The sequence below is a fragment of the Myripristis murdjan genome, chromosome 15 (assembly GCF_902150065.1).
Source record: "Myripristis murdjan chromosome 15, fMyrMur1.1, whole genome shotgun sequence".
Classification (NCBI taxonomy): Eukaryota; Metazoa; Chordata; class Actinopteri; order Holocentriformes; family Holocentridae; genus Myripristis; species Myripristis murdjan.
This window is the reverse complement of record NC_043994.1, coordinates 3,581,333-3,600,899: the sequence shown is the minus strand read 5'-3', so window position 1 is coordinate 3,600,899 and position 19,567 is coordinate 3,581,333. Positions and strand designations below refer to the sequence as shown.

Here is a 19,567-nt window from a genome sequence, read left to right as displayed (position 1 = left end):
TCTGCTCTGTCTTTTCTGCCTGTTCTTCCTCTCCTTTTGTTTTGCAGCATGGAGACAAATGGAAAGTTACAGAAGGGTGGAATGCTTGTGTTTTTTTAAATTGTCCTTGGCAGCGAGATACTATCTACAATTTTTTGCACATTTCACTGAACAGGCTTTGTATCAGCTGAATAGGACATCACCATATATTCTGAGGTGTACCAAGTTTCTGTTTTTCTTGTTCTCCATCTGTATTGTGCTCCTCCTTCACTTTCATTCCTATGTGAGGAATGAAGGTGAAGCTGGTCAGCTGCTCAGTCAGTAAAACATCAGCTACCAGTCAAGTCAGTCAACCAACAGTTGGTCCACCATGGCTCTCAACATCCCAGGAGTGATATCGATGGTGTTTTTCTACTTGCTGGTCCTCGGTATTGGCATCTGGGCTTCTTTTAAAGCAAAAAAAGAGAGGAAGAAGAACCAAGGCAACAAAATGGAGACAATCCTTCTAGCAAACCGAGACATCAACTGGGTGGTGGGACTCTTCACCATGACAGGTGAGTAAAATGAGAGTTATGTTTGAATGCTTCAGTTGTTTAAAAACACATTTCCCATTAATACTTCCTTCAGTTACAAAGATAAACAAGATACTAACACCAGTGTAGTCACAAGTTTGACTTGTGCTGAAAGTCAAAGTTTTGTGTCTTTGTGTCTCTCTCAAATTTTCAAATTCAAATTCAAAAGCTTTATTTGCATGAAAGTGAAAGTGCATGAACAATTTTGCCTAAGCAACAAAGTACAATTTGTTCAAACATTTAAACGTTAAACACGACATAATAATGTTGTGTTTAACGTAGTGTTTAATATTTGTTAATTATGAATTAACTATATATACAGTATATCCTCTGTGTGTGTGTGTGTGTGTGTGTGTTCATCCTTCAGCTACCTGGATTGGAGGAGGCTTCATTACTGCAATAGCAGAGACTGTATACACTCCCTCTATGGGCCTCATCTGGAGTTTGAACTACCCTGTAGGAAATATAGTCGGTTTTGTTCTTGGTAAGTCTTTCAATATGAGAGAAAATATAATATAGACCTATGACAGAAGCCTTCTCTACAATGCATCTATTCCTAATAGCACCTCACTGAGGAGAGACAATCTTCATTGAGTCACAATCACAGCTGTGGGCAGGGTACTCTTCAATAAGGGGGTGAAATAAAACACAGGTAAACTCTGAGATGTCTCTGTCAGTAGGTCATGAGGGTAACTTGACTTCAGGAGTGAATAGTGGTTTTTAGAGTCATCAGAGGTCAAGGGTGAGTGGTTCAACTTCCTTGGAAGGGTTGACAGGACAGTGTGGTGGGTTGAAGATAGATGGTGTCTGAGACCTTGTCCTCTGTTGAGAGATGGTTTCTCCATCTTAACTTAGGTAGCTTCCTTCACTCCTCTTTTGAGCCATCTGTCCTCCCTATACAAGATATGATACCAGGTTAAATAGCTGGAACTCCCCACCAGTCTGTCAGAACTGAAGAAGCTTCTTGGATGAGAACTGTCCAGCGACCTTGATTCAAATCTGTGGATATGGTGTGACAATGCAGAGGAAGTGAACATGAATTTCTTTTTGATGGACAAATGTGCTCAAAAACTGGCAAACAAGCAAAGTTTTCTATCAAGACTTATTAAAACAATAGCAACAGCAGCAACAACAGCAATAATAACTATGGCAATAATAATAATTTACATTTTCCATTGGAGTATTCGTTTAAGAAGAGATTTAAAAGAAGATACTGATTTTGCTAGCCTGAGGTCCTCAAGCAGAGAATTCCACAGCCAGGGGGCCTTGAGAGTAAAAGCCCTTAAGATTTCAGGCTGTGCTGTGAGTCATTTGGAGTTAACAAGTTTGAAGTGTAAGAAGGAGGTACCCATGAAGAGCTTTCAGTGTAATCAATAAAATCTACAAATCAATCCAAAAACTGACAGGCAAACAGTGAAGAGAGGGAGGATAGTGTTAATATGGCCACGTTTGTCAGTGTGAGTTAGGAGCCTAGTTGTTGCGTTTTGTCCTGGTAGGAGACCTTGGAGAGTTTTCTGACTTAACCCAGAGTACAGGGAGTGGCAGTAATCAAGATGGGAGGAAAAGAATGCATGGATGACCTTCTCATGGTCAGCAGCAGACAAAAAAATCATTTCAGAGATGTTCCTCAGGCGCAGAAAAACATACCTGAACAACCCTTTTCATTTTACTTGCAAACTCTGAGTCAAACAGAATTCCCATATTTCTGGCTACCAGCTTGACATTAGCAGATGATCTCTAGCAGTCAGTGTGTTGAGGGAGATTGGACAGAATAGGACCTTTTAAATTTGAGGTTGGTGAATGAAACAATGTCAGATTTATTATCGCTGAGCTGTAGAAAGCTCTCAGACATCCACCATTTAATATCAGTCATACAAAATAAAATACAATGCAATATCCAAGTGTATGTTGTCATGTAAATTTTTTTTTTAAAGTACGTAACATACATTTTTAGCCATTGAAGATGAAGATAAAGCATCTCCTCTGTTTATATTTTAAGGTGGCCTTTTTTTTGCCAAGCCAATGAGAGACAGAAAATATGTGACCATGCTGGATCCTTTCCAGATTAAGTATGGAAAAGTACCAGCAGCTCTTCTGTCACTGGCTGTAGTTTCAGCTGAAGTTCTTTGGATGGGAGCGACACTTCTTGGTTTAGGTAAGTGAGCAGTACAGACAAATACAACATGTGTATGTGTATACAGAGATGTGAATTATTATTTTAGTCCAGTCATTTTAGGCCAAAATTGGGGTCAACCTAGGACAAATTGCAAGAGAAGCAAACTCAACTGATTCTGTATCCTCAGTTTGTCCTGAGTGAGGGAATAAAAGTCCCAAGAAATCCCATTGGTGGAAAGTTTTGAAAATCACCTATTTATGACCACATATTACCAAAAAACACTGTTTTTAGCACACAGGGAAAGGGGTTCAAAATTTTACTTTCAGATATCACTATAAAAATTCACAAGATGATTACACACACACAGACAAGAAAAAAAGTCTATTACAAGTTCTTTGAATTATTCTGTTTACACATGCATATCACACATTATCTGATTTGATATGCGCTAATAAGGAATATAAGGAATAAATGCCAGAAGAGACATTTAAACAGTAAATTAAAAGGTTACTATATATATAGTAACCTTGAATTAAAAGGTTACTATATAACAGTGAATTAAAAGGTTACTATATATATAGTAACCTTTTAATCCACTGTTTAAATGTCTGTTCTGGCATTTATTCCTCATATTCTCATATATTATTCCTCATATCCTCATATATAGGCAGTGTCCGAAATCGGACACTGCTTCACTCGTTGCTCAGCGCCGTTAATTACGTCACTGCTGTCGCATAAATAAAACGTGATATTAACACAAAACACCTGTTTGTCAGTCCCTTTTAACTAATAAATCTGCCTTGTATTTTCTATGTTGTGTGTTGTCGCCAAAGCAACGAGCGAAGCAGTGTCCGAAACGGCCCGCTGTTGAGTTCACTATATAGTCCACTGCATTGAATTCCCTATATAGGGAGTAGGGAGCAGTGAGTGAGTGAGTGATTTCGGACACAGCCACTGATACGCATCTCTGCGCAATTTGAAGTGGTTATACGGAAATTCGGGACCTTTTCTAGTGGGTATACGGCGCATTCCTGCATATCACGTAGACTACACCACTGCTAGAAACTAGCTTTAGAGTCTGGAAAAGCTCCTTTGATCACAGTCATGATTGTAGCTGATAACAAAGCAGACTGATTTGTGTGTGACTCCTAACTGTGGTTTTACTGTTAATGTGTTTGTGTCTTAGGTGTTACCATGAGTGTGATCCTGGATTTGTCCTACACTATAAGCATCTGGATCTCTGCTGCAGTGGCCATTTTCTACACACTGCTGGGAGGTCTCTACTCTGTGGCCTACACAGATATCATACAGCTCATTCTCGTTTTTGTCAGTTTGGTGAGTTTCCTTACATCCCAGTCTCAGATTTAATACTTTTATACTGAGATTATATTGGTTACTGAAATTATCCTGCAACTATATGGGCCAAGGTTTTATTAAACATCATCCTTGAGCAAAGAACCCCCCCAGAAATTCAATTCTTTGTCCAATCATTACAAAACTTGCAGGATATGTTTCATAACAATGTTGAACCACACAAGTAATCTAATTTGACATCACTCAACAGGGGGCACCACCGGTTCCAAACATGGCCTGGTGCAAATTTGGCCATAAATCAACACCAGTTTTTCCAAATGTCACCAAACTTGGTGGAAATTTTTAAATAAGCTGAAAAGCTTTCATTTTCTAACTGTCTGTGTTGGCGTGAACCCTGTAATCGCTGCTTGCAGCACTATTCAATTTAAATGAAATTATTGTCAAAATTTAAACAACACAGATGAGATGATGTGCTGCTTTTTATGCTGTATTTTAGAGAAACATGGTGGAAGAGATTTCTGAAGCTTTAGCCTTACATGTTCAACACGCTCATATAGGCACATAACAACAACTAATCAAAACAATTAATCTGACTTGACCTTCACCTAGCTGGTCAATCTCTTTATCAGAACAGAAAAAGCTTATTATGTTTCAGAAATCTTCACTTATGTATTACACTGAATACACTACACATGTGAAATAAGGCAATATTTTAAGAAACCTTTATTTCAGTTTGGCTGTAGAAGAGCAAATCAAATCTGCTTAAAGGATCTCATTCAAATCTTTCAAACTTTGGTTGGTGAGACAGACATTCTTTGTGTCTCTGTAGTGGGTCTGTGTTCCCTTTGCCCTGATGAACTCCTGCACTTTGGACATCACTCAGACGGCTCGAAACAACACCTTCCAGGCCCCCTGGATCAGTACACTGGAGGCAGAAAGAGCCTGGCTGTGGACTGACAGTTTCCTAGTTTTGGTAAGCTTAAATATCATGTATAATATGAAATATTAAGATTGTTTTTTTTTTTTTTTTTTTTTTTATGAAGGATTGTGCATTCATGTATAATTGTTGATACATGTATATTCATGTATCAACAATTCCAACCCTCATCCAGGTTATGTGTGATCTACTGATTAAATTTGATGTTATGAGGCAAGATTAAACTTAATTATGGTTTAAAAATCAAGGAAATTTCGTCGGTATTCATATTTTTTTTTGCTGTATCGAAAGTTACTGAACCAAGACACCTCTGCATCATATTGAACCAAACCATGAAGTTTGTAAACCATTATATCAATAGTTCTGACTTAATTAATACTTTGCTTTTTAAAGAGTTTGAGTAACCTGGCCTGTCAAGAGTTCCACCAGAGGACTTTGTCTGCATCTTCCTCAGCCACAGCCAAGATAAGCTGCTTTGTTGCTGCTGCTGCTATCATTTTATTTGCATTTCCCCCTATTTTGATTGGAGCAGCGGCTGCCTCCACAGGTACGTTTATCCAAGACAAGAGCCTATAAAACCAGACATGAAATGTCTAGCATAACTGGAATAGGTGAAACTCAATCAGAAACATACAAAAGGAGGTCATCAGCATAAAAGGATGATGTGTGGCTTGGGTTCAATCTGGTGATTCTTTCCCTTTAAGTTCAATGGCAATAGTGAAGAGATGGAGAGATAAGGGGCATTTGTTTTTAGTACCTCTGTTGGAGGGGGAAAGGAGTTGAAATGGCATTCACTGTGGCATTCACTGTTGCACTGTGGCATTCACTGTTGCATCAGTGAATGCCACTGGCATTCAATGCCATTGGCATTCACTGATGCAACGGTCATCGTATTCAGTAGCTGAATCAGGAATAGGAAATTACACCCTATACTTTTTCTGTGTCCAGGAATGTAACAGTCCTTTACAACCTTTATCTAACTTTTCAGTTTTACTGAAAATGTATGTTTTCTTTATCATCTTTCATGCTCCCTTTTTCCTACTGCATGTGTGTCAATATTTTTGTCATATCTGCTCTTGCTTCAGACTGGAACCTGACTTCTTATGGTTCTCCATCTCCACTTGAGCGTGGGGAGGCAGCTCTGGTCGTGCCTCTCGTCCTGCAGCATCTCACTCCATCCTACATCTCGATTATTGGTATTGGAGCTGTGGCTGCTGCTGTGATGTCATCAACTGACTCTCTTTTGCTGTCTGCAGCCTCCATATTCACCTCTAACATCTACAAGACCGTGTTGAGGACCCAGGTGAGGAAAAGCTCAAGTTTATTTAAGCCCAATATCACCATAACAGTCTCAAAGGACTTTACATGCCCACAATTTTACAACAAACAGCATGACTAAATCCTTCTGTTGGGCAAGAAAACACCTTTTTGGGAACATAAAATGTAGCACTACTAGATTACAAATACATTTACACTGAGGTAGTACTATATTTATACAGTCCAAAGACATGCAGGTCAGGTGAGTTGGACGGTATAAATTGTCCATGAATGTGTGTGAGTGTATTTTTGTGTTAGCCCTGTAATAGACTGGCAACTTGTCCAGTGTGCTTCCCTACCTTTAGCTCTAGCAACATCAAGAATATAAATGCTACATGATACAGTCCCATTCCCCTGGAATACATTCTGTTGTGTGCTAACCTGCTCAGATCAAGCTTTGAGCTTGTGCAGAGCCCCCCTGGGCTCAGCTGAAAAAAGGCCCACAGGGGCTCCCTATGTTCAGTAAATCTGAACTCTTGGTTTATAAATCAGACCGTACTGCGTACGGCCAGTTACCGTGCTCACAGATTTATAATCCATGCCCCCTAGGTTACATATCCATGCTGCCGGATTTGTACAATGTTCACTGGGATTACGAATTTACCATACCATGGCCATGTTCTAGCTGAAACAAACACACACCACATAGCATCAGCATTGGTAGTCTACATTACCTGCGCAGCAGAAAACAGGTGACTTCAGCGTCCCTGTCAAAATGTTTGACCCTCATCAGCGATGTCCACCTGGGAAAGGCCACACCAATGTTTACCCATGTTTTGTCATCATCTGTTTCAAATTCATTTTGCATCTTCATGCTTTCGCTTCTTCGAACGGAAGGATTCGCCCTGCCTTGCTCTTACTTGCGCTAATTAGGGGCCGGGCAGCCTAAGCTGCTAGGACCCTCTGTATTCCTGCGTGTTCTTCTTCTTTCTTTCTTCTTTCTTTCTTTCTTCCGAGGAAATCCTACTTTGAAAATTCATAACAAATCAAACATGTGCTACAGCTTTGCAACTTTCACCAAATTGTAGCCCCCATACTGAAGAAACTTTTCAACACTTAAACCTATTGCAAATTATGAAATCCATCACTCGTTTTTTTTTTTTCAAAAACTGTGAAACTTATTAAACCTATCTCCTCCCACAATTTTTGCTCAAATGTCACCAAACTATCTACAGAGCATCTTCAGACTGTCCTACACAAATGATCCACACAGATTTTTGATTTATCAAAAATTGAGCCTACAGTGCATCAAAATGTTTGACTGTAAACAGTATTCTAAACATACACTTGCAAATTCTTGACAAAATTTTGGAGACATGGTAGATGATGTGTGGCGAATTTCAGAATTTTATCTCAAAAACTCAGTTTTTGACAGCATTTTGAATTTTGCTCTCATGTGAACAATTAGAGTCAGTGGAAGAATGGCATTTTTAAACATCAGTTTTTCACTTATGGAGCAAATCAATCATTGTTAAAAACAAATCATCAGCATCTCCAAGCTGTCTAGATGCAATATGTGTATTTTCAGATTTTTGTCTTGATGGCATTTTTTTTTTTTTTTTTTTTTTTTTAATATTTGAAATCTGCCTCTCCATGTATTGGCAGCTGCTGTCATGTGACTGGCTTAATCAATTTGTGAAGCCTCACATGAATTGACCCTTGCTTTAGCACTTTAGTTCAGTGATATAGAGCGTTGTCCTTCATGCCAGAAAGTGAGCTCAAGCCTCAACTAATGCAAAATACACACTAGAATACCACCTTTCTTTTCATCTTCCTATTCTCCGCTTGTTGCTCAGAATTGCCTAAAGTTGCCTAAAATGGCCCGGTCCTGACCATTGCTGCGCAGCAGCTATAATTAATAGGTATGATCCTCTATTTATGAAACTTCTCACGACTCTAACTGTCCCAAAAACTCTCTCCAAGTTCTCATAACACTAAACATCAAGCCAGTGGGCTGCAAGCTATTTATCCTCATCTTTGTTAGCCAACTTCCGGTCTACCCATGCATTTGCACAAACGCAAAAGGCGCTCTCTAGAGCTGCCATCTGGTTTGTTCCTTCTGGGCTACTGTAGAAACATGGCAGCACAACATGGCAGCCTCCACTGTAGTTGACCCGATCCCTATGTAGATATGAAAGGGCTTATTCTAAGCAAAAGAAAATACAAGGATTATTTATTCCATGTGGTTATACACTACAAAACATATTTAAGAATATTATGGGCCTACTCCATTTCTCGCCAAATATCACTCTAAATTCTACACAGTGTTCCTTTAAGTCAGTGGTCTTCAACCCAGTCCTCAAGATCCCCTGTCCTTCAGGTTTTGGTTTCAGCTCTACTCTTGCACACGACTCAGTTAATGCACCTTCATGCACGTCCTGTTCAGTTAGATCTGTTTCAACCAATCAGCATGAGGCCCTTAAATGGATCAGGTGTGAAAGAGTTGAAACAAAAACCTGCAGGACAGGGAGATCTTGAGGGCTGGGTTGGGAACCACTGCTATTATTTTTGTGTTTGTTCCATTTTAGCAAACTTTAAGTATCCTACTTCACAGTGTGATTGCTTATAAAGTGAACTTTTAATGCATAAATATATTTCACAGTACACTATATTTCAGTTTTATTTTAAGTGTATTCAAAATACACTTTTGAGTGTTTGCTAAAGGCATAAAATGCTTGAGAGGGGAAAGAACAAAATAAAGAGTAAGAGGACTTGATCATCTCACCATGTTTTCTTCCCTGTGTCTCCTCCCTCTAGGCTTCAGAGAGAGAGATCCAGTGGGTGATCCGTGCCACAGTGATAGCAGTGGGCGTGATCGGTACAACATTCACCATCTTCCAAAATAGTGTTGTAGTGTTCTGGTTTCTCGGTTCATTGACAATCTACGTCTTTATCTTTCCTCAACTGGTGTGCGTCCTCTTCTTCAACATCTCTAATGCGTATGGAGCGATTATGGGCTGGCTGGTGGGGATTTTGTTGAGACTGTTGTGTGGAGAGTCCATGATCGGACTGCCAGCCGTCATCCACTTCCCAGGATGCACTCATGAGGATGGTGTTTATGTCCAGTGTGCTCCAGTCAATACCATGTGCATGCTGTGTGCCTTTGTTGCCATCTTGGTGTTCTCCTACCTGTCTTCTCTGCTCTTCAACAAAGGCCTGCTTCCTGAGAAGTGGGATGTATTCAAAATTAAAGCTCAGCAGTCACCAAACCAACCAGCATCAGCTGCTGGTGCTGAGGGAGACGATGACAATGGGAGCTTGAATAAAAATGACTCTCACATCGATGCCTCTGCACCAATGATGAGCACTTCATGCTAAGTTTTGTTTCAACCAAAGTGACAAGGTTGCTTATGATTGGTCAGGGAAGAAGGTGTGTGAGGAGAAAAGATTATTTTCTTATGTTGTTTATGTATTATGTAACGTATTAGCCATCTTTAAATAAAAACAATGAATCAAAGCAATGAAAGCCTGCTCTTCCACTTTTTCCATTAGCACCTGGCAGCAAAAATCATCAGCAGGCATCAGCAGAGACTCTCCACATGCGCCCTCCAGCTGAGTGTGTCATCAATATAAACTCCCAACTGCTTATATGAAGAGACCTGAGTGATGGGTTCATTGTGGATGACCACCGGCCTCAAGTCATCCACAGCTTTAGGACTGAATACCATCTCTTCAGTTTTCTTTACATTTAGCATCAGATAGAGTCATACCACTGAACAAACTTACAAATCTCGGAATGGTAAGCTGCTGGACTGCCATCTTTATGCAGCAAGCCCAGGATCGCAGTGTCATCCGAGAATTTGATGATGTAGTTATCAGGATGGACTTTTGTGCAATCATTGGTATATAATGTAAAGAGCACAGGGGAGCTCACACATCCCTGGGGGGCACCGGTACTGGAGAGTCTGGGCTCCGATAGGGCATTCTTAACTCTGACATACTGCACACGGTTAGTTAGGAAAGACATGAACCATTTCAGTATAAAGGGATTAACATTCATGTTCATCAGTTTCTCAATCAGTAGATGTGGCTGCAGCGTGTTAAACGCTGAACTAAAATCGACAAACAATAACCGGACATAAGCTTTGGGGTCTTCCAGATGTTTAGTGACCAGATGAGTAATGCTGTTAATTGCGTCATCTGTGCCACGGCCCTGCTTATATGCAAACTGAAAAGGATCAAGCAATGAATTAACCTCCTTCTTGAGTGATGACACCATGATTCTCTCAAAGCATTTGAATACATTCGATGTTAGCGCAACAGGACGAAAATCGTTATTTTCCTTTGGACAAGGTTTTTTTGGTAAAGGTGTTATGACTGATTTCTTCCAGAGGGTGGGGACAATGTGCTGATCTACAGATTTCTGAAAAATAGGACACAGTGCAGGTGTCAGCTACTCCGCACAGATTTTAAGAAGAAATGCGGAGATGCCGTCTGGCCCCGTGGCTTTTTTAGCACAACTGTGTTTTAAAAGTGACTGGACCTCGTAGGGGTCGATCAACACTCTGGCGTCCTGGTTGGTGACACATATAGATTGTAAGACATTGTCACACTCATGCCCCTTTTCCACCAGAAAAAACCTGGTGCTAGTTCGGAGCTGGTGCTAGAGCCGGTGCTTAACTGGTGCCAACGAAGAACCAGTTTGCTTTTCCACCGGTCAAGAGCCAAGTGGAGCCAATTCAGAGCCACGTCATGACGTCTTCGGAAAACGTGATGACGGGTGCGCGAGACGCTCACTCAGAATCACAATAACCATCATGAATGAATGAATGAATGAATGATACTTTATTAATCCTTTGCAGGAAATTACATTGTCACGGCAGCTTCATCACTTTAACACACATAAAACTGCACACTCATACTATACAGCGGCTGCAGCGTCTCTGTCTCTGTCCGCCCGTCCTGTCCTGAAGCCGGTGAGACTGATTAGTGAGTCGGGGATGATGTTCGTGAGCCGCGTCTCAGTCAAGCATATAATGCTGCTTTCCCGATACAGTTTCTGGCCCCGGGTGGAGCAGGATCTGGATTTATTAGCGATGCAAATACTGCTTGTGTCTTTACAAGCCTACATTTCAATACAGAGGCGAAAAACACAATTATTGCCGGCTACCTGTCGGATTCGCGATCGGAACGAATGACAGCTACGTTTAGTTATAAAACGGGTGCTTCTCATCCTTAAATGTAATTTGCTGAGCTGCGTTCCATGCCACTGTAAAATCAGTATAACCCGCGGCTTCTCGGGGATTATTGTTTATGTTTATAGCGTTCGCAGTTCCTGTTTTGTTTTGTAACCCCGCCCACCAATGACGCGGTGGGCCGCGTCATCGGTTCTTTCTCTGGCTCCTGTTTAGCCCCTGCTCGGAGTCGGTGCTTGCCTAGCACCAGTTTGGAACCAGTTTGGCACCAGTTTGGCCCCAGCTCGGGCGGTGGAAAACCAAAAAAACTGGTGCTAAGTCAGGCACCGGCTCCGAACCAGCCCTGGTGGAAAAGGGGTATCAGAGGAGAAATCATGGGTCTCTTAAGAAGACTTCTTAAGAAGTCATTTGATTCATTTGCTTTTTGCAAGTTGGGTTACCTTTCTCACTGGGTTACATTTCTCACTACCTTTCTCAAATGAACCACTCCAGAGTGTGTTTTGAAGCAATCCCAGACCACATCCTTCAGATGGCCTCTGGTTTCAGTTTCAGTTTTCAATCAACTTTGAGGTAAACACTGATATAATGTGGGGGTAATTTCAAAGAAATTTCAAAAATGTTAATGACCATGAAATTCACAGTGCACTAAAATGAAGTGTGACCTGTTACACATCTGTACTGCTGGTGAAAACTGAGACAAGGTTAATTTCACTGATTTCTTTTGTATGCACATCACATAACACCAGAGGCCTGTACCATAAAGCTGGATTTCGGCTTAGCGAGCTAACTTCAGGCGTAACCCTGGCTTTTCTGTACCATAATGGTGGCTTACTTTTTATCGGGCTACGTTGCCGTGGTAACATATGCTCCGGAGCAGGTTAAGTTCAGGATAAGAGCTCAGCAGGTAGAAAAGCCCCACCTACTGACCAATCAATTCTCTTGGAAAATGGCCTGTCCGTTTTATGAGAACCCGGTGGATCTTGGTGCACAACTTGTGCGAAGAGTGCTCAGGCGCGAGAGAATATTTCGGGATCATTGTAATCCGTTCCAGTTGCCTGAACAATCACTCTACGAGAGGTACAGGTTTTCGGGAGAGGGATTACAGTACATCTGTCAGCTGCTGGAGCCTTACGTTGGTAATGTAATGCTCCGCAACCACACGCTGACAGCCCACAGACAGTGCGCATTGCACTGAGGTTTTTTGCCACAGGTAATTTATTTCTTATTGATGTTTGTAATTATTATGATGTCTTTAAATCCCTCATTGGATGGGTCGCAAGCAAGCCACAGATAAAATGCCATTAATCAACTGTTTGTTTAACTAAATCATTGATTGATTCATTGATTCATTCATTCATAGGTACTTTCATGTATTCTGTTGGCGATGCCGAAAACCTCGGGAAAAACAGTCTGTAGAGCTATTCACAAGGTCGCGGGGGCCCTGACTGAGCTTGTCGATGCATTCGTGGTCTTTCCCGGCCACCTGCCCACGCAATGCATCAAAGAGGGCTTTTATGACATTGCAGGTAAGCTAGGTTGATGTGTAATTTGCATAATGTAGACTAAGCCCTATGATGTTTGCCGTTGTATATTAAATGCAGCACATTCCTTTCACAGGGTTCCCCAGGGTGCTGGGTGCCATTGGCTGCACCCACATCCCCATCTCCGCCCATCTGGGTGAGAATGAGGCTGACTTTGTGAATAGGAAATCCTTTCACAGTCTCAACATTCAGGTAGAATTCATCTTACAATATTATTTTATGTCAGTCATTTTAAATTAAACTGTCCAAATGTATAAAAACGCCCACACAATACTTTTTTCAGTAGTAGGCTTGCTATGTTTGAGTCCTTTTAAATACTCATTGCAGGATCACTAACTACAGTTTATCCCCAATGCTTCTGCAGATGACATGTGACCATGAAATGATGGTCACCAGTTTGGTAGCAAAGTGGCCGCGGTCTGTCTACGACTCCCGCATATTCAGGGAGTCTTTGCTGTGCCAAAAGCTGGAGCAGGGTATGAAAAATTTACATTGGTGGCTATAGATTTTGATTATATCCTTAAGCATTTTTTCCACACTTATCAAAGCAATTTCTTTTTACCTTTAGGGCAGTTCAGTGGAGTGCTCCATGGAGACAGGGGCTATGCATGCCTGCCTTATCTTATGATCCCCTATCCTGATCCTGGTGTAGGGCCACAAATGAGGTTCAATGTGGCCCATGCCAAAAGCAGGGTCAGGATAGAGATGACCTTTGGGGTCATCAAGACACGGTTTACATGAATCCATGGCCTGAGGGTGGCCCCAGACCGGGCATGCAGGATCATTTCTGCATGTGTCCTTCTGCATAACATTGCCACAATCAGGAAGGAGAGGACCCCCCCAATGACCCCCCACCCCCGGATGTGGCAGACCCCATCACTCTTGATTTCCCTTCAGGCAGGGCTGTGAGAGAGGCCATAACTGAACATTTTTTTAGTTAAATGAAAAAGTAAACATAGAAAGTTTTTTTTTTTTTTTTTCAGTTTTAATTTTTCTCCCGCCCCTGAAACAGAACAGCACATTTTGAGTTTCAGTGTTGCGTATGTCTGAAAAACATTACATCACTGATCTTAACTGTTTCATTTGCCTGAAAATAAATCACTGAATTACTTTCTTCTCGTGTTGTAATTTTTCCACCTCAAGTTTGAGTTTTTTCATTTTCATTTTTTTATATTCATTATCCAATGTCTTCAATGTCTAGTTCCAGTTTTCTTTTGTACAGCAATCTCACACTGTCTGCTCCGACCTGAAACAAATTAAATACATAATACAGTTTCTTCACCATATAAGCATTGCTCCTTTGCATGGCTGGCTTTAAAATAATGCCAATGTCACACTGACTAGCCTCATTAAATTGAAGTTAATTACATCTTGTGATTGTCTCCTGCTGGACTGTGTGGAGGTGGAGGCCACAGGCTCGGGGTCTGGAGGATTTCCCTCTTCTGGTGAAATATACATCATAGCAGCTAATCCATTTTAAGATAGCGAGCACTTGAGGACACCCATTAGTCCCATGTGCAGACCACTACCATTAGTGAGAAAGGAAAGATACATCAGCAACTGCCAGGTGTCCACACTGGATCTATGTTAAAACAGGATGAACGGCATATAACTGTTAATTACGGACTACAGTGTACCAGCAACGGTCTTTCTGAGCCTGCAGACAGCGTCTCCTCATCATCCATGGCCTCCACCTGAGTCACCTCTGTATGGGACAGAGGCAATAGTGAAGCCAGATAAGTAAGAGAAAGCCCGGCTAACAGGTTATCTTAGAGATCAAGAGTATTTTCTAAGAGTGATTCTACAAACGCTCTGAACCTTTTACAGTCATTTCCAAAACAAAGCACACAGTGGAAACATGCACATAGCACTCAAAAATCATCCCAATGTTGCTCTTAACGTCATTATCTGTGGTGCTGAAAGAGTTTGCTGACAATCAGTGTGTTCAAGCTGCACTGTACAGTCATGGACGAACGATTGGAACCCCTTTGAATTTTTCCAGAAAATACACCATTTCTCCCAGAAATTGTTGCAATTTGAAATGTTTTTGGTATGCACATGTTTATTTCCTTTATGTGCATTGGAACAATACAAGAAAGCAGAAGAAAAAAGCCAAATTTGACATCCTTTTACACAAAACTCCGAAAATGGATTGGACAAAATTATTGGCACCCTTTTAAAACCGAGGGTAAATCATGTGATGCTCGTTTAAACTCACCTGTGGCAAGTAAACGGTGCTGGCAAAATAAAAATCACACCTGAAGCCAGTTAGAATGTATAAAAGTTGACTCAACTTTGTGTTGTGTGCCTGTGTGTGTCACACCAAGCATGGAGAAGAGAAAGAAGAGCTGAGAATTGTCTGAATACTTAAGAAGAAAAAATGTGGAAAAATATGAACAATCTCAAGGTTACAAGACCATCTCCAGAGATCCTGAAGTTCCTTTGTCCACTGTGTGCAATATAATCAAGAAGTTTATAACCTATGGAACTGTGGCTAATCTCCCTGGACGTGGACGGAAGAGGAAAATTGATGAAAGAATGCAGAATAGTTCGAATGGTGGAAAAACATCCTCAGTCTCCAACTTCAACTTCCACCAAACTCAGGCTGTCCTGCAGACTCAGGGTGCAAAAGTCAGCTTGAACCATACGTTGTGATCTGAATGAGATGAAGTGCTATGGCAGGAGACCGAGGAGAACCCCACTGCTGACACATAGACAAGCCAGACAAGCCAGACAAGCTGACACATAGACAAGTCTTCTGTTTTTTTTCTGTGTGTGTGTGTGTGTTGTTCCAATGCACATAAAGGAAATAAACATGTACAGTACAGGCCAAAAGTTTGGACACACCTTCTCATTCAATGCGTTTTCTTTATTTTCATGACTATTTACATTGTAGATTCTCACTGAAGGAATCAAAACTATGAATGAACACACGTGGAGTTATGTACTTAACAAAAAAAGGTGAAATAACTGAAAACATGTTTTATATTCTAGTTTCTTCAAAATAGCCACCCTTTGCTCTGATTACTGCTTTGCACACTCTTGGCATTCTCTCCATGAGCTTCAAGAGGTAGTCACCTGAAATGGTTTTCACTTCACAGGTGTGCCTTATCAGGGTTAATTAGTGGAATTTCTTGCTTTATCAATAGGGTTGGGACCATCAGTTGTGTTGTGCAGAAGTCAGGTTACTACACAGCCGACAGCTCTATTGGACAACTGTTAAAATTCATATTATGGCAAGAACCAATCAGCTAACTAAAGAAAAACGAGTGGCCATCATTACTTTAAGAAATGAAGGTCAGTCAGTCCGGAAAATTGCAAAAACTTTAAATGTGTCCCCAAGTGGAGTCGCAAAAACCATCAAGTGCTACAACGAAACTGGCACACATGAGGACCGACCCAGGAAAGGAAGACCAAGAGTCACCTCTGCTTCTGAGGACAAGTTCATCCGAGTCACTAGCCTCAGAAATGGCAAGTTAACAGCAGCTCAGATCAGAGACCAGATAAATGCCACACAGAGTTCTAGCAGCAGACCCATCTCTAGAACAACTGTTAAGAGGAGACTGCGCGAATCAGGCCTTCATGGTCAAATAGCTGCTAGGAAACCACTGCTAAGGAGAGGCAACAAGCAGAAGAGATTTGTTTGGGCCAAGAAACACAAGGAATGGACATTAGACCAGTGGAAATCTGTGCTTTGGTCTGATGAGTCCAAATTTGAGATCTTTGGCTCCAACTGCCATGTCTTTGTGAGACGCAGAAAAGGTGAACGGATGGATTCCACATGCCTGGTTCCCACTGTGAAGCATGGAGGAGGAGGTGTGATGGTGTGGGGGTGTTTTGCTGGTGACACTGTTGGGGATTTATTCAAAATTGAAGGCACACTGAACCAGCATGGCTACCACAGCATGCTGCAGCGACATGCCATCCCATCCGGTTTGCGTTTAGTTGGACCATCATTTATTTTTCAAGAGGGCAATGACCCCAAACACACCTCCAGACTGTGTAAGGGCTATTTGACCAAGAAGGAGAGTGATGGAGTGCTGCAGCAGATGACCTGGCCTCCACAGTCACCGGACCTGAACCCAATCCAGATGGTTTGGGGTGAGCTGGACCGCAGAGTGAAGGCAAAGGGGCCAACACCTCTGGGAACTCCTTCAAGACTGTTGGAAAACCATTTTGGCTAAAATGTACTGCTGACTGATACTTTGTTGCATCCCCAAGGTAAGATACTTACATCATCATCAAGCATGCAAAGGAGATTTTTCAAGTCTGGAAAGCTGCTGTTATACCCATTTGTTTGACAAATAACCCCATATAAATAAAGACTGCAAACAACCCCCCAACCCAAATTCAGGATCACAGCTGCAATTTTCACTTTCAGGTGTCCAGCCTGCACCCCTGACTTGAAACCCTTACCTGTTGCTCTGTGAACAAAGCTGGCCAACTGGTCTTCAGCTCTGTCACAGGTGGCTCGTGTTCCACAATGAGCATGTTTACATGCAGACCTTATTCCTGTATTAACCGGAATATTCGCAATATTCCGGTTGCGCACGTGTCATGTAAACACGCACCGAACCCGATTAAGGTCATATTCCGGTTGGAGAGAATTCCGAATAAGCCCCCTGGAATATTCCTGTTCCAACCGGAATATTGGGGCATGTAACCACCTTAGTCGGAAAACTCCCCGAACCGGAATATTCAGTCACGACTGCGCATGCTCGACTCACAAGGAATCCTGTGGCGTCTTTGTTGCTATGGTTACCTGCAAGCGGGGAAAACGGCAGGGCGAACAGCAGCAAGAGCCAGGAGACTGCAGTCCGCCTTCAGCTAATGAAACACTTAAATATCACGGAGTATATCGATGGGAGAAAACATAGAAATAGCGACAGAAGAAGAAGAAAAAGAAGAAGAAGACGAGGAAGACGACTTCTTCGTCTGTTTTTCCGGCAGACCAGACGCCTATACGCGTACTGCTGCCCCCCGCGGCTGAGTGTCGCATTACGTCAGAGAGTGGAATACGCCGAAACACGGGGGCATGCCAAGTAACATGTAAACGGAATATTCCAGTTGCCGCGGCGCAGTTACCTTAGCCGGAATATTGAGCCGAACCGGAATATGGTGTGCATGTAAACGTACTCAATTTGCTTTCGTCGCAGGGAGAAGGTGCTGGCCATCATTTCGTTGACTTTCTTCATATCAGCTTTCTTCTTCTTCATTTCTCCAATAATGACTAATCTCTCTTCTTCCAGAACATTTTGGGTTCTTCCTTCAGGGAAGTCGGGAAGGAAATTAACTTCAGATTTATAGCTTTCTTGAGCTTTTGTTTTGGTCCTTTGGAACGGCGATTAACTTGGAGTTCAGAGCATCCAGCCACACGAAGCTTGTTCCTGTAGTTTCCCATTTTGAATTTCAAGCTGAAATGTCATATTCTTCTCGTGATGGGTAGGCAGTGTATGTGGATGTAGCCCGGTGTAAAATACACAGGCCTTAAAATATGTTATTTTCTTAAAATAAATATGTTACCCTCTTAAAGTAATATGAGTAGAAATTTCAGCAAATAATTAAACTAAAAGTGATGTAGTTTAATAAAAGAAAACACAAATGGTTCACTGAAAGGTAAAATAATTCAGTCATAAATATGATTGGATGTTACAATGTGAATGTTGTTTTTCTCTGTAAGTACCTGTATAATATGTTTAAGGTAAATTGTGAGTGTAATTTAGTGAAAAAACACAGGTTAAGTCCTTATTTTATGATATTGTGTTTGTGATTGGTTCCCGGAGTCAGTCAGTCAATTTCACCTGTGATGATTGGTTGTAGTACGGAAGAGAACAGAAGGGGCGGGGAGAGAAAAGTCGGAAAGGTGTTGCTGTGAAGAGAACGAGAGGACGAAAAAACGGGTACAGACGCAGTAAGAGAGAGAAATACAGAGAGGGGAGAAAAGTTAAGAAATCGCTGGGATGCTTTAGCCTAGCGTATGTCCAGTTAATGTAGCTGTAGACAAGCACGTTTTCCAGCTTTTATTACGGTGGATTGAGCTGAAAGTTCGATGTGAACTGTGTTTGTGCTAACTGCTAATAAGTCGCTAGCTGAAGTGTAGCGGGCGCCATTACGGACTAGACAGACTGCTGTTTGCTTCGTGTGAAGGACTGCTGTTTGCTTCGTGTGAAGGACTGCTGTTTGCTTCGTGTGAAGGACTGCTGTTTGCTTCGTGTGAAGGACTGCTGTTTGCTTCGTGTATAACGAGCAAGTACGACAGTTTTCTGAAGAGGATTTCGTCTCCGCTGCTGCTGGTTTCGTCTCTCGGCTGTGGACTGCTCATCCCTGTTTTCCCCGGACTGCGCGCTGTGGACTGTTATTCCCTGTTTTCCCCGGACTGCTACTGAAACGTGGTAGGACGTCAAACTGTAAGTTAAGACTTTTCCTCATCTTTGTTCGGATCATTCTACTATTCCACCGGCCGCACCGAACCCGAGCAACTACAGGCCTGCAACGTTTGTTATTTTGTGTGAGGGTGTGTGTGTGTGTGGGCCCACTGCTGTAGTATTAAGCTATAACTATTTTGGTTAAGGTTTTGATCCGACTTTGATTATCTGCTATATAGGCATAGTGGTGCATATAAGAGAAGATTTGCATATTTCCTTGTATTTGGTTGT

General features: G+C 41.8%; 1 protein-coding gene and 1 pseudogene across 1 annotated transcript; both read left to right on the top strand.

Moving 5' to 3' along the window:
• Nucleotides 1-160: 160 nt before the first annotated feature.
• On the top strand, nt 161-9,690 carry LOC115373177 (high-affinity choline transporter 1-like). Its single transcript, XM_030071457.1, has 8 exons — nt 161-533; nt 919-1,035; nt 2,551-2,706; nt 3,854-4,002; nt 4,811-4,954; nt 5,312-5,465; nt 6,004-6,221; nt 8,993-9,690. The coding sequence occupies exons 1-8, from the start codon at nt 350-352 to the stop codon at nt 9,551-9,553; spliced, it is 1,683 nt and encodes a 560-aa protein (XP_029927317.1). The 5' UTR covers nt 161-349; the 3' UTR covers nt 9,554-9,690.
• Nucleotides 9,691-12,316: 2,626 nt separating this feature from the next.
• Nucleotides 12,317-13,852, top strand: LOC115372864 (putative nuclease HARBI1; annotated as a pseudogene).
• Nucleotides 13,853-19,567: the final 5,715 nt, after the last annotated feature.

Excerpts from the sequence above, each read along its gene's own strand:
- LOC115373177 (XM_030071457.1), top strand. The coding sequence starts at position 350 with ATGGCTCTCAACATCCCAGGAGTGATATCGATGGTGTTTTTCTACTTG. Across the intron at positions 1,036-2,550 it reads TATAGTCGGTTTTGTTCTTG|GTGGCCTTTTTTTTGCCAAG; the intron begins GTAAGTCTTTCA and ends TTATATTTTAAG. Across the intron at positions 6,222-8,992 it reads AGACCGTGTTGAGGACCCAG|GCTTCAGAGAGAGAGATCCA; the intron begins GTGAGGAAAAGC and ends TCCTCCCTCTAG.